The sequence below is a fragment of the Musca autumnalis genome, unplaced genomic scaffold (assembly GCF_047663935.1).
Source record: "Musca autumnalis isolate F117 unplaced genomic scaffold, ASM4766393v1 scaffold_4, whole genome shotgun sequence".
NCBI classification, from domain to species: domain Eukaryota; kingdom Metazoa; phylum Arthropoda; class Insecta; order Diptera; family Muscidae; genus Musca; species Musca autumnalis.
The window spans coordinates 61,673,784-61,689,133 of NW_027411977.1; the positions used below are offsets into that span (position 1 = coordinate 61,673,784).

At 40.5% G+C, this 15,350-nt stretch overlaps 1 protein-coding gene across 3 annotated transcripts in view; it reads left to right on the forward strand.

Moving 5' to 3' along the window:
• LOC141402440 (band 7 protein AGAP004871-like) overlaps positions 1 to 9,309 on the forward strand; it is a 115,594-nt gene extending 106,285 nt beyond the window's left edge. For 2 of the 3 annotated variants that reach the window (XM_073983724.1, XM_073983725.1), the window contains one exon: positions 7,952 to 8,221. In XM_073983724.1, coding sequence (XP_073839825.1) covers positions 7,952 to 8,185 — 234 coding nt within the window. In that variant the 3' untranslated portion in view covers positions 8,186 to 8,221. Of the gene's footprint in view, positions 1 to 7,951 lie in introns of all 3 variants that reach the window. The other variant, XM_073983723.1, reaches the window with a different exon arrangement.
• The last annotated feature ends 6,041 nt before the right edge of the window (positions 9,310 to 15,350 follow it).

Here is a 15,350-nt window from a genome sequence, read left to right on the forward strand (position 1 = left end):
CAAAAAAAGTGGCACAATCTACACCAATAGCCACACGTTACTTGCTTATGCTGATGATATAGACATCATGGGACGATCAGTAAAAGAGTAACCGATACTTTTATAAAGGTCGAAGGAGAATCTGCTAAAGTGGGTCTGGGGGTAAATGGCGAAAAGACCAAGTTGATGGTGTCGACGCGCAATGCGTCCATAGAGATCGGGCCAACTGTTGGCGTTGGTTCCTATAATTTTGAGGTAGTAAAAGACTTCGTATACCTCGGCACCGCCGTAAACACAACAAACGACATCAGTTGTGAAATAAAAAGAAGAATTGTATTGGCCAACAAATGCTACTTTGGCTTATGTAAGCAATTTAAAAACAAAGGCACATCTCGTCAAACAACAACAACGCTTTACAAAACGCTGATACTACCCGTGCTAATGTATGGCTCCGAAGCGTGGGTACTGGCGCAAGCAGATAAGGCAGTGCTTAGTGTGTTTGAGAGGAAAATTTTTCGAAAGATCTACGGGCCGATTTGCGTTGACGGTGAATATCGACGTCGTATGAACCACGAGCTGTATCTGCTATACAACGACATCAGTATAGATAAACGTATCGAGATGCAACGATTGCGTTGGCTAGGCCATATCATAAGAAAGAGGGAAGAATACATGCCACATGGCGGTGCACGCAGAATCGGCAGGCCTAAGCTTCGATGGAGCATACAAGTGGATGAAGAAATGAAAAGGCGCGGTATTCCAGAAAGCGAAGCGAAAAAAAAAGAGATTTGGAGATCTTTTCTTAGTTAAGTCTATGGAACAAATGTTCTGTAATGGGCCAGCTAAGTAAGTAAGTTCTAAAAATGTACTGACGTGCTGTGGTCAAAGTTTTTGTTAATTATAGCCATAATACTTTCTAACTAGGGATCGTGAATGAACAGAATGAACAACGATACCCTTCTCCATTCAACTAGGTTCGTAGAAAGTAGTTTTTAGAAGTTGTCACTTTATCAGATTGTTGCTTTAGGTTTTGAGCAGCCTGTCATCTTTTACTGTTGGCAGTAATATTGGCCTTGTAATTAGCAGGTACCTAATCTAGTGCATAAAGTGCGGCTTCCCTACGAAAATTCCAGATACGAAAGGTATAAATTCCCACTTTAGCAGATTCTGATAAAGCCCATTCCAAACGTCGGGTACACGTTCTTCCTGATAGATGGTGCTAACTAGCTAATGTATACGCCTAATCAGCCTGTTGCCTCGTGTTATGAACAGCTAATCTGGTAAGTCATGGGCTTAATCAGTCTTCAGTCGCTTTATTGATGTCTTTACCTCATCTTGGCAGTACGGAATTGGATCTGTGGTGACCTCGTCGTCTCCGTTCGTATTGGATACCAAAAGTTTGAAAAAATGCTGTTTCCATAATCCGAGCACACTATCTTATTATCTTGCTCGTCTCTATAGGAGGATGTGCTTGTACCAAAGCCAACAGTTTGATGTTTCACTCTTGGTAGAATTTTCGGACTTCTCTTTTTCTTGCGAAAGAGAGTTAAAGCATGTAGATTTTATCTAAATTTTAGTATGTCTTTCATCCACCGAGGTGAAACTGGAGACCAGATGTTTTAACCTCCGACTAACTACAAATCAGGAGCCAAAACGTGTTTTATATAATGGCAACCATAACATTCGTATAGTGCGTCACACTTAAGTTTTGTTGTGACACCTTTCCCAATCCATGCAATTTCCTATAGGGCAGTAATATTTACCTTGCAGTTCGGATGTTCATCTGCCTGTGTGTAAACTGCACCTTCTCTATAAAGAGTTCGATCATGCCAGGCGCACAAAAGCAGTTCATGATCCATAAAACGTTTGCGAAGGGTTTAGCGGGGGGCTAAAGGCAGCTCACCGGGTGAGATCGATGTCCACTTGAGGTGGACATACTCAGAAATGTAAGCCAGCACTACACTGAGGGGTATTTTGAAATCGCCGAAATTTTTTATTTTCCTATTAGGGATTTAATCGCAGACCTTTTGAGCGCAAGGCGGTGCTTACCACAGCACCACAGTGGCTCACCTGAGCCTATATAAGGATTACTCTTAACAAATAGCAAGTTCAAAATATTAAAATACCTACCCGCCTTTTTATAGAGAAACAATAGATTCCTGTGAGCATTACTTACAATAGTTTGAGGACTCTCAAGCCAATAATTATTGTTGTAGCAGGGGTTCTTGTTACATCACCCTAGTCCAGATAGAATTGAGGCAGCTGGACCATCCTGAACGTAATTTCGCTAATAAGACTATTGTTGTATTACATCAGATGCAATGGATTCTCATTATTCATACTATAGTTTATGATGCCTACTGCATTTGTATAAATAGCAGTTAGTCTTTCAGTACAAGCTTATGGATATAAAGGTTTTCTCTTGAGTCTCTGGACCTCTCTCTTTCATTGGGGTCATGAAGACCTAGCCTTACTTGCCTGGATAGTCATATCGATAACGCCCAACAATCTTACTTACATACTTAACTGGCCCATTACAGAACATTTGTTCCATAGGCCGAACTAAGAAAAGATCTCCATTTCTCTCTATTTGTTGCTTCGCACTCTGGAATACCGCGCCTTTTCATCCCATCATCTACTTGTTTGCGTCATCTATTCCTTGGCCTGCCAATTCTGCGTGCACCGCCAAGCGGTCCGTATTTATACACCTTTTTAGCGGGTTCATCATCGCTCAATCTTATGATATGGCCTAGCCAACGCAATCGCTGCATCTCGATACGTTTAACAATATTTATGTCGTTGTATAGCAGATACAGCTCGTGGATTATACGACGTTTATATTCACGGTCAACGCAGATTGGTCCATAGATCTTTCGAAGAATTTTTCTCTCAAACACACCAAGCACTGCCATGTCTGCTTGCGCAAGTACCCAGGCTTCGGAGCCAGACATCAGCACGGGAAGTATCAGTGTTTTGTAGAGCGTTATTTTTGTTTGACGAGATGTGGCTTTGTTTTTAAACTGCTTACTTAAATCAAAGTAGCATCTGTTGGCCAATACAATTCTTCTTTTTATTTCACAACTGATGTCGTTTGTAGTGTTTACGGCAGTGCAGAGGTATACGAAGTCTTTTACTACCTCAAAATTATAGGAACCATCTTCAACAGTTGGTCCGATCTCAATGGACGCATTGCGCGTCGACACCATCAGCTTGGTCTTCTGGCCGTTTACCGCCAGACACACTTTAGCAGATTCTCCTTCGACCTTTATAAAGGTATCAGTTACTTCTTTTACTGATCGGCCCATGATGTCTATATCATCAGCATAAGCAAGTAACATGTGACTATTGGTGTAGATTGTGCCACTTCTTTTGACGTTTACCTCTCGTATAACCTTTTCCAGCAGGATGTTGAAGAGATCACACGAAAGGCTGTCTCCTTGTCTGAAACCTTTTTTGGTACCAAACTCTTCGGAGAGGTTCTTTCCTATTTTAACTGAGGACCTCGTGTCAGTTAAAGTCATTTTGCAAAGCCGGATGAGCTTTGCGGGGATACCAAATTCAGACATGGCTTGGAATACCTTTGAACGCAGCGGGCTGTCGAAGGCTGCTTTATAATCGGCAAAAAGGTGGTAGGTGTCGATCTGCATCTCTTGGGTCTTCTCCAGGATTTGCCCCAGGGTAAATATCTGGTCCATGGTGGACTTGCCAGGTCTTAAGCCGCATTGGTATGGTCCAATTATTTCGTTGACCATGGGCGTTAGTCGTTCGCACAATATCCCTGACACTATCTTGTAGGCGATAGGGAGAAGACTTATGCCCCTATAGTTGGAGCATAAAGTCTTATCTTCTTTCTTATGGACGCGACACAGGATGCTCAGGTTCCAATCGTCGAGTACTTGTTCTTCCTGCCAGATGGTGCTAACTAGCTGATGAATACACCTTATCAGCGTGTCGCCTCCGGTTTTGAACAGCTCGGCTGGTAAGCCATCGGCTCCTGCTGCCTTATTATTCTTCAGCCGATTTATTGCTGTCCTTACCTCATCTTGGCTGGGCGGTATACATTCAATACCATCTTCTGGGATTGGGACTGTGGTATCTTCGTCGCCTTCGCTGCTATTGGATACCAACAATTTTGAAAAATGTTCTTTCCATATCCTGAGTACACTATCTGTATCAGTTACCAAATTACCTTGCTGGTATCTACAGGAGGATGTGCCTGTACCAAAGCCATCAGTTTGATGCTTGACTCTTTAGTAGAATTTTCGGACTTCATTCTGGCTCCTGTACATATCATTATTTCACACTCCCGCTTTTCCATCTCTCTCTCATTTTTCTGCGGAAAAGACGTTTCTCTTCTCTCCTTTTCTCCCGATACCTCTCTCGTGCGCTACGCGTTGCTACGGATTGTAAAGTAGCCCTATATGCCGCATTTTTCTCTTCTGTGGCAGCACGACACTCCTGATCATACCATGAATTCCTTGGTGGAGGTCTCTGGTATCCAAGTATGGATTTTGCGGCTGTTTGCATGGAGTGGGCAATACTTTGCCATTGCGCTGATATGTTATCGGGATGAGGAGTGCTTTGATTAAGCAATTGGGCTAGTTGAGTGGAATATGCTGTGGCTATCTGTTGTGATTGCAGCTTACCGATGTCTAACTTTCGTGTTGTGTCTGTTCGTACTTTGTTTGCTACGTTGAAGCGGGTGCGTACCTTTGCTGCAACAAGGTAGTGGTCCGAATCAATGTTTGCGCCTCGGAACGATCGTACATCCAACACGCTGGATGAATGTCTTCCATCTATCACAACATGATCAATTTGATTACTTGTTCCTTGATCTGGAGACAACCAGGTGCCCTTATGGATGTCGAGATCTTGAAATCTGATGCTACTGACTAGCATGTTTTTTGCCGCTGCGAAGTCTATCAGCCTCATACCATTGTCAGATGTTTCACTGTGGAGACTGAATTTCCCGACTGTTAGGCCGAAAATATTCTCCTTTCCAATTTTGGCATTAAAATCGCCTAGAATGGTTTTTATGTCATGGGCAGGGCAACGGTCATATGTTTCTTCTATACGCTCGTAAAATATATCTTTGGTCTGTGCGTCCTTTTGTTCAGCGGGAGCATGAGCGCAAATAAAGAATTGCAGCAAGTCTTTCATTCATTGGAGTGAAGCTGGATACCAGATGTTTTAGTCTCCGACTAACTACAAATCCGTAACCAAACTCATGCTTTGTGTCATGGTAGCTATAATACAGTGTGTCACCTTCTCTATAAAGAGTGCGAACATTCCAGGTGCAGATTCGCAGATCATGGTCCTTAAAACGTTTGCGGGTTTCGTCAACATTAGAGGGGTTTGTTTTTCTTTTCTTTCGTTTTTTCATAGTGGACTGTTTTTTCTAGGGGGGGGGGGGGGGGGGGTGGTTACTAACCCGACGCCCAAACCCAAGTTTTTAACGTTCTTATGGGTGAACGCGCGGCACATGTTAGCTCACTACATTTAACGGGTGTTAAAGGCAGTTCCCCATGTGACACCACGGGGAGGTCAGTGTCCACTTGAGATGAAAGAGGGACCAAGATAAATCCTGGGCTTTGCCATGTTAAAACCGGTGAGGACCGTTGCTTGGTATCTTCCATCCCCTACGTCACGCCCAAGAATCGACTGCATTATTTTTGCCACCTTCTCTTTTAGATGATCAGTTGACGACATGAGCAGACATGTTGTTACTGTTCTCAGCAGCAGCCGTTTGTCTTGCTTGAACTTTCTTCGACTAACTTTCGATAACATTAACAGATCCCACCTGTGGTGCATCATTTACCACAGACCGACTTATGGGTTTGTGGTCAAAAAGGTTTATTTTTCTGCACCCCAAGTGCTGGAGCCACAGATAGTTTTGGCAATCTCGAATGATCTGAATAGCTCTTTAATGTGACGTCACTTCTGGTCGGATGCACAAATATATATAATATATAATAATATAATTGTTCCACAAACATCCCACGCGGGACTTCTCTCATATCAATGAGTGCACCCCGGTTCATATTAGCTCAATGATACGGGACCTACTGTTTATTGCCGAGTCCGAACGGGGTGTTTTAAGACACCACTTGTAGGGAAGTTTTACATGGCTGAAATACTCAGGAATTGTCGCCAACATTACTGAGGGGTATTTTTCCACCGTTGAAAATTGTTTGATGTTGCTTGGCCGTGGAATCAAACCCACGACCTTCAAAGTGTAAGGCGGGCGTGCATACCATTGCACTCGGATACACAAAACGACCACGAAAACGCGACAAAACCGATTAGTTGTCAATGAGAGCCGTACATAAAATTTTCTGAGCGACATTTTTGCAGAACATTTCGAAGCTAAAAAACGTCATCTTCTGGCACTTTTATAGCGGCTCTTCAAATAAAGGACGAAAAGGACATTGAAGGAAGCGAGTTAGAAGGTCGAAGTGCTCTACGAAAATAATCCTCAGTCGATTTGACTGAAGACATGTAATCTCAAAAATAAGCTAAAGCAACAACTAACAAAGAAATAACGCTAATTCCTGAGGGCTTATAGGGTCTCCAGCAAAATATTCATCACGCCATAACTCGAAAGTTCGACTCACGGCGGATCTGTCCTTCGGGGTTCTTAATATACTCACCAAGGACATCCATCCCCAAAAGGACTTATCTCTTCTCCAGATTTTTACCTCCATTTTGTTGCATAGTGTATTTACAGATTCCTTAAATGGATGAAACTAAAAAGGTTAGCGATGAAGTCACTTAGTTTGACGGATATATAATTCATAATTTGAACAGACGCCAACATCGAACCAAGATTATTATGCCTTCTCGGTGGCTGCTGAAGTCCATAGAGGGATAGGTGGAAGAGTTTCGGAGATTCCACTTCGTCTTGGAGAACTTATTGATTCACCCTATGTGGCCGCATCGAATGCCTTCGCCAAATCAAGTGATATTAGCTGATCCCAGGCCGCTTATTTTGTTAAAGAGGATGTGTATGTACTTCCAATTTACAATATAATAGATTGCACATAAAGAAAGTAACTGATCGTAACCATTGACATCACCAAAGAATGCTTAAGTTCTTCCCAATTAGTGAACATTCAAAACCTTTCAGCTTTTCCAGCAATGCAACTTTTTAAAATGGTTTCACTTTAACAACACACATTCCATACGTTGGCTAGGGGCTTTTTTTATTGTAGAAATTTTTTTCCTAAAAAATCACTTTGTATGGTTTACAAAATAAACGGGAAAACATAAAAGCCTTTTTTCTCTTTCCGCTGCTAGCCAACTACCATCCGTGAACAATTTTCCAAACAAATGAAAAATAAATTAAATTTCATATTTCAGAGTTATTTTTCCCATTGAAGTGCTGCAACATAAAACGCTCTCTGAGTGCGTATGGGGAAAATGGCAAAACAAAATTCCCATGTAAACAATCAGGCGAACAGATGACGACTGGACTTTTGACGATACAAAACGTTAAACGAAACTTTTAACTACCCACTCAGGATACTCAGAAAATAAACAAAAATATTTTTACTTTACTTTTATGTTTACCTGTTATTTTTTTCCTTTTCTTTTTTTGATATTTTTGGTTGTTGAGATTTTTTCTGTATGTGTGTGTGAGTCTGTGTATGTATGTTTATGTATGCAACCAGAGAACAACAGCAACAACTAACTATCTTTTGAAAACATGATGTGAAGAAGCAGAAGAAGTTCAGTTGTAAAGTTGTTCGCAGCATAAATATGCAGGCAAAAAAAAGAAAATGAAAACAAAAAATATCTACAAATATACATACATACTATCTCGACGTACATACTGAAAGTGGCAACTAACCAAATAAACAATACAAATATCTTCCAATCTTACCGCCTTACTCGCCTTCCACAACCAACCAAAACAAACCCCCCACCACCACCACACCCACCCTCTCGTTGTTACTCCACTGCAATATTGTAGGTTTTGACTAAGGATAGTGTGACGGTCTCGGTGGATGCAGTGGTTTACTATCGCGTTTCGAATGCGACAGTTTCTATAGCGAACGTGGAGAATGCTCACCACTCGACACGATTATTGGCACAGACTACTCTACGAAACACAATGGGAACTCGGCATTTGCATGAGATACTAAGCGAGCGTGTATCTATATCTGGTTCAATGCAGGTAAGCCTCAAACTTCTCATACATATATAAACTATCACACACCAAAACAAAAACAAAAAAAAGAAACGCTACCCCATCCTAAGAAAATAAAAACACACAAAAAATTCCCACCAACATCAAAGCTAATGCATGCTGTAACATAACTCTATAGCTATCTGTTCCGCTTTTCTAATGCCACCCAGCATAGATCATGGTAGTTAGATGCAATCAAAATTCCTTTTTTGCCACCTATTCCTTTCACCATCACACACATATACACATGTTAGTAAATTTCCATAACAGCTTGAAGAACAACCATTTTTGTGTGTGTTTACTGCTGCACTGCTCTCGCAAACGCAAAGACACCTCAAATGAATAAACCACAAAACCACCATAACGCATTCGTTCAGCCTAAAAGTGTAGTGAAATGTGTAGTTCAGTAGTTGTTAAAATTAAGCCCACAAATTTGTTCATTCATTTCCCGATGGAAACATTTCTACAGGCAATTCCAAGGTACAGTGGTTAAATTGATAAAAAAAAATATTATTTATAAATACGAATCGCATGCGACACGTGTTATCATAGCTGAGTATTTGAATAAAGAAATACAATACCTTACGTATTAGCACAATATGTGGTGCGTATACTTTACGAGAATGATAATATTTCAGATTGCTAGTATACGCACCCATGTACTCACTGTGCGCCTTAACTAATTTTAAATGGAAGAAGCTTACACCTGCGAAGTTTTTGCAGATTCTGAAACTACAATGCTCATAGATGAGAAATACCAAGAAACAAAAAAAAAAATCGCCAGAGGGATTTTTAAATAAATCGCGATTTAAGTTCACATTTTTTTTGGGGGTTCTTTAGGTTTTCACGATTTTGTTTCGAAGCTGCGAGTCCTATGTGAATGGGCCTAAGGAAAATATTGTAGCTTTAAAAATTCTCCACAAGATTGACAATGTTATGACTGCAATTTCCCAACTTAAACGTATATATCTCAAAAATGGTGCAACCTAAGAAAAAATAAATCAGCCAATCTTGTAGAGAATTTTCACAGCTACAAAATTGTCTTTAGTCTCATTTTATTATGACTTGCGGTTTTCAAGCAAAATCTTGAAGACTTAAGATAAAAACCTAAAAATTTGAACTGAACCTCTATATCTCAAAAATGGAAAAACCTACGAAAAAACCTAAGAATCAGTCTTGTAGAGAATTTTCGAAGCTACAACATTTTCTTTAGTCCCATTCCGATAGGACTTGCGGTTTCCAAGCAGAATCGTGAAAACATAAAAAACATCGGAAAATGTGAATTTTGACCGCGATTTATTTAAAAATCCCTACAGCAATTTTTTCTAGTTTTGGGATTTTCTCATCTATGAACTCTGCTGTTTCAGAATTCACAAAAACGTCCCCGGTGAAAGCGTTTTTCATTACTTACTTACTTAACTGGCTCATTACAGAACATTTGTTCTATAGGCCGAACTAAGAAAAGATCTCCAATTCTCTCTATTTGTTGCTTCGCTTTCTGGAATACCGCGCCTTTTCATCTCATCATCCACTTGTTTGCGCCATCTATTCCTTGGCCTGCCAATTTTGCGTGCACCGCCAAGCGATCCGTGTTTATACACCTTTTTAGCGGGGTCATCATCGCTCATTCGTATGATATGGCCTAGCCAACACAATCGCTGCATCTCGATACGTTTAACAATATTGATGTCGTTGTACAGCAGATACAGCTCGTGGTTCATGCGACGTCGATATTCACCGTCAACGCAGATTGGTCCGTAGATCTTTCGAAGAATTTTTCTCTCAAACACACCAAGCACTGCCATGTCTGCTTGCGCAAGTGCCCAGGCTTCGGGCCATACATCAGCACGGGTAGTATCAGTGTTTTGTAGAGCGTTATTTTTGTTTGACGAGATGTGGCTTTGTTTTTAAACTGCTTACTTAAACCAAAGTAGCATCTGTTTGCCAATACGATTCTTCTTTTTATTTCACAACTGATGTCGTTTGTTGTGTTTACGGAGGTGCTGAGGTAGACGAAGTCTTTTACTGCCTCAATATTATAGGAACCAACTTCCACAGTCGGTCCTAGCTCAATGGACGCATTGCGCGTCGACACCATCAACTTGGTCTTCTCACCGTTTACCGCCAGACCCACTTTAGCAGATTCTCCTTCGACCTTCATAAAGGTATCAGTTACTTCTTTTACTGATCGGCCTATGATGTCTATATCATCAGCGTAAGCAAGTAACATGTGACTATTGGTGTAGATTGTGCCACTTCTTTTGACGTTTGCCTCTCGTATAACCTTTTCTAGCAGGATGTTAAAGATATCACACGAAAGGCTGTCTCCTTGTCTGAAACCTCTTTTGGTACCAAACTCTTCGGAGAGATTCTTTCCAATTTTAACTGATGACCTCGTGTCAGTTAAAGTCATTTTGCAAAGCCGGATGAGCTTTGCGGGGATACCAAATTCAGACATGGCTTGGAATACCTTTGAACGCAGCGGGCTGTCGAAGGCTGATTTACAATCGACAAAAAGATGGTAGGTGTCGATCTGCATCTCTTGGGTCTTCTTCAGGATTTGCCGCAGGGTAAATATCTGGTCAATGGTGGACTTGCCAGGTCTAAAGCCGCATTGGTATGGCCCAAATATCTCGTTGACCATAGGCTTTAGTCGTTCGCACAATATCCATGACACGATCTTGTAGGCAATAGGGAGTAGACTTATGCCCCTGTAGTTAGATCATACAGTCTTATCTCCCTTCTTGTGGACGGGGCACAGAATACTCAAGAGTTTTTCATTAAAAGTTGGTTAAGGCGCACCCTTCATGATATTGTTTTATAAAGGGGCGATACAGTCAGTGCAATGTCTCAATTTGAACTTCTATTTTTTTAAAAACGGTAAAACCTACGAAAATATCAGGGAGGTCAATCTTGTGGAGAATTTTCACAGCTACAACATTTTCTTTAGACCCATTTACATAGGACTCGCGGTTTCCAAGCAAAATCGTGAAAACCTAAAGAAACCCTAAAAATGTGAATTTAAATCGCGATTTATTTGAAAATCCCTGCGGTGATTTTATTTTTTTTTTTTTTTTTGTTTCATGATAATTATCATGTATTAGCATTGTAGTCTCAGAATCTGTTAAAACTTTCCAGGTGTAAGCACCTTTCATTTAAATTTGGTTAAGGCACACCGTGTACCTTCTTAACCAAACCAGCACCACACAGAAGTTCAGAAATCTATTTTCCTGCCCAAAACCCCAATTTATTGCAGCCACCGATTGTTAATTTCTATATGGGATCCGATAGTAAACATATTGAAACTGAGGAAAGCAAAAAATTAGGTCAAAATATTGGAAGGTGTGGGCGTGGCGTGTTCCTAAAGACGAAAAATATTTCCCCAATGTTGGAAAATACATATTTTTTGCAAAACGTCTTGAAACAAAGCTCCGTTTTCACAGAATGATGTCCGAGAGTGTCTTTTTTAGTCCAAATATGCCCGTCCAGCTTCGTCCGTTTAACACTTTTTTTAAATTTTGAAATTACATTGGGAAAATGTGTTCATCGAAATAATGGTTTTAGACCCCAAGTATGTTTGGACGAAATCCGTTTCAGACAATTTGGAGTTGATTTAGCCATGTCCGTCCGTCTGGCTGGCTGGAGCGCACGATAACCCTAGAACGGATCAACCGATTCGGTCCGAATTTTGGATTTCGTATGTCGGAAATGTTCGGAAATCGCACGATAACTCTTGAAGAAATTAACTTTGAACATCGTGAAATTTCTACCAGACTTAGATATGTTCCAATATGAACCCAACCGGTCCACCGCTTCGGGTACCTCCCACACAAAATTTCGGAAAAGTTCAATTTAGGTCCAACTCTCGAATTGCTTTAATAGTTGTTGTAGCAACTTGTATTCACTGCCCCCCCTACGACGGTACAAGTTTCATCAGGGGCAAGTCCATACTTCCTGAGAATATAGCCTGAAAGTTGGAAAAAACCCCATGACAACGTGTGAAGTGGTTGGAGCGGAAGATAATTCTCGAACGGATCTACCGATTCGGTGCAAAATTTGGCCTTCGTAATATTTTGTTCAAACATATCCCACTCCACTCCTGCAGGTACCTCCCTCACAAAAGTTCAAAAATGTTCGGAAAATTTTTTCGTACGATAACTCTTGAAGGGAGTTGCCGAATTGGTCCATACTTTACACATCCTAATATATCTACCAGATATAAATCAGGTTCAAATATGGACTATATTTGTCCAATCAATCCGAAAAACCTCAGAATAAATGCTGAGGTTGTTTCTTAAGGAATAACCCATAATTTTTCAACTTACCGATAATACATAAGATACCTTGGGTGCCACCGTGGTGCAATGGTATGCACACCCGCCTTGTACGCTGAAGGTGGGGGGTTCGATTTCCGGCCAGGCAACATCAAACGGTGCCAAAATACTCCTCAGTAATGTTGGCGACATTTCCTGAGCGACATTTCCAAGTGGTGTCTTAGACACGCCGTTCGGACTCGGCGATAAACAGTAGGTCCCATATCATTGAAATAATGTGAATCGGGGTGCACACATCGATATGAGAGAAGTCTGCCTTGTCCCATCTGGGATGTTTGTGGAACTATTATATATACCTTGTTTCGATAACTTAGGAATGGGTTATTCGGCTCATATTTCTCCCAAATTTTTGTTGTGTGTTAGCAAATAAGAAATAGGCTATTATGAGATTCACTGTCCATTTTCCAGTTTTCGGGAACTATAAGGGTGTCTAACGATAACTCGACTGCTGGTTCATCAAGCTGCTTTAGCATTACCATTGGATGACTTTGGATGATTTTTGGTCCTGAGATAACATCTGCGACGTCACACATGGTAAACAGTTGTGGTTTCTCCTGGGCTGGAAGTGATCGCAAACAACGTAAAACACATATTTTCTGAGGCACTAGAGTTAGTATGCACATTCGATTACACACACAGAGAAGAGATATTGTTGGAACAATCATATTCTAAGAGCAAAATAGTGTATTTTAAAAATCTGAAAATATATATTGTTGTTTCAACCATATATTTTTTATTAGGAAACATGATGACACTAAATATATTGTTGCGCCAACTATACATGTTTTAAGAATTTTAAAATACACAATTTTGCTCTTAGAATATGATTGTTCCAACAATATTTTTTCTCTGCGTGTGTCCGTCGCTATGCTGGGAAGTTTCGTCTTATTTCAGGCATTTACAAGAGGGAATTTACACTTCAGAAGTGTATTCAAAGAATTGGCTTCTTCGTGGCTATGGATAGTACGGCGTTCAGAGGTTATGAAGTCGGGTGGCCTATTGATGGAGATAAGGACAGCTGGAAATCCAAGCTGCAAAATGTGGAACTGCATATCTACTCAGCCAGCACTGTGCCACTCTGGCAATTTCCGTGGTTTAAATGCACAGCTCATGATACGCAATACAATTTTCAGCAACAACGTGTTCGACTTTCTCCGTCGATCCAAAGATCATTGGCATTCAGGCAATTACTCCCTGCCTCTAAGAAGATTTTCTGTAACTCTTGATTTAATTCATATCCTTCCAATCAAGGAACACCCTAAGTCTTATGCCTCAAGCTGCAATTTCTCAGATTATGGGATAATAAAGAAGAGCAAAAAAGGCTCCTTCCATTTGTAATTATTAGGGCTTCCAAAAAGTACTAAATGAACCCGTCACACAGTGGTACCACTAGTATGGAAAGGAGCGCCAAAAACAGGTTTATAACGAGGCGAAGAAATAGAAAAAAATGTAAGTGGGTGTATTTCCACATTTAGGTGTAGCCGCCATATAAAGGTACCGCCCAATTTTTGGAATTGTGACGAATTTAGACAAATTTTCCAACCGATTTGGTTGAAATTTTGCATTTTGAGTTTTGAGTGAACACAATACATCCTCATAAAAAATGTTCAATATATGTCCACGTTTAGGTATAGCCCCCATAAAAATGTACCGCCCAACTTTCCGTATTTTGGCGATATTAGACAAATTTTCCAACCGATTTAGTTGCAATATTGCATTTTTTTCGTAATATTTTTTCCGAACTTAGTTTAAGTTCGAAGATGGATTATATCGGTCCACTCCTTCCGCTACCTCCCCCACAAAAGTTCGAAAATGTTCGGAAAATTTGTGCGCACGATAACTCTTAAAGAAAATAACCGATTTGGTTCATACTTTGCACATTGTGAAATTTCTACCAGACTTAGATATGTTCCAATATGGGCTCAATCGGTCCACTCCTTGGGGTACCTCCCACACAAAATTTGGGAAATGTGGGGTTTAGGACCTGCTCTTGAATCACTTCGATTTTTGCTGTAGCAACTTGTATTCACTTCTCCCCATACGACGGTACAAGTTTCATTAGGGGCAAGTCCATACTTCCTGAGAAAATAGCCTGAAAGGTGCAAAAAAAACCCCATGACACCGTGTGTAGTGGTTGGAGCGCAAGATAACTCTCGAACGGATATGCCGATTCGGTCCAGAATGTGGCGTTCGTAATATTTTGCGCAAACTTAGTTCATGTTTGATGATATGCCATATCGGTCCACTCCTTTAGGTAGCTTCCCCACAAAAGTTCAAAAATGTTAGGAAAAATTGTGTGCCCGATAACTCTTGAATGGAGTGACCGATTTGGTCCATACTTTACACATCGTAATATGTCTACCATCATAATATGTCTAAGTGCAGTTTAGGGTCTGTTCGAAGATCCTTGGAAAATATATACCGATGCTGTCCATTGTGGTCCTTTTTACAGCGAGATTATTTTTTCCGTGGACAAGTCCATGCTTCCTGGCATACTGATCCAAAAGTTATACTATGAGACACTAAAGTGACTAGTGGGCGCTACATCAATCGAAAAGATATGTCCCCCCAATTAACTTCCATAATGGACTATGTCGGTCCATTCCTTCAAGTATCTCCTCTGCAACATTTTGAAATTTAATCCTAATCCACATTTTTATCGCCAGGTTCAAATGTCCAAAACGAGCCACAAAATTTTGTACGTAGATGAAAGTTTCGATTCATATAGGCTGAGGGTATATTTCTGTCGGCAAAGCCGACTGATACTTTTTTACTTGTTTTTTATAATTTCACTCATAAACTGTGGATGCTTTGCGGATGTATTTTACTTTTTTAACAAATTTCAAATT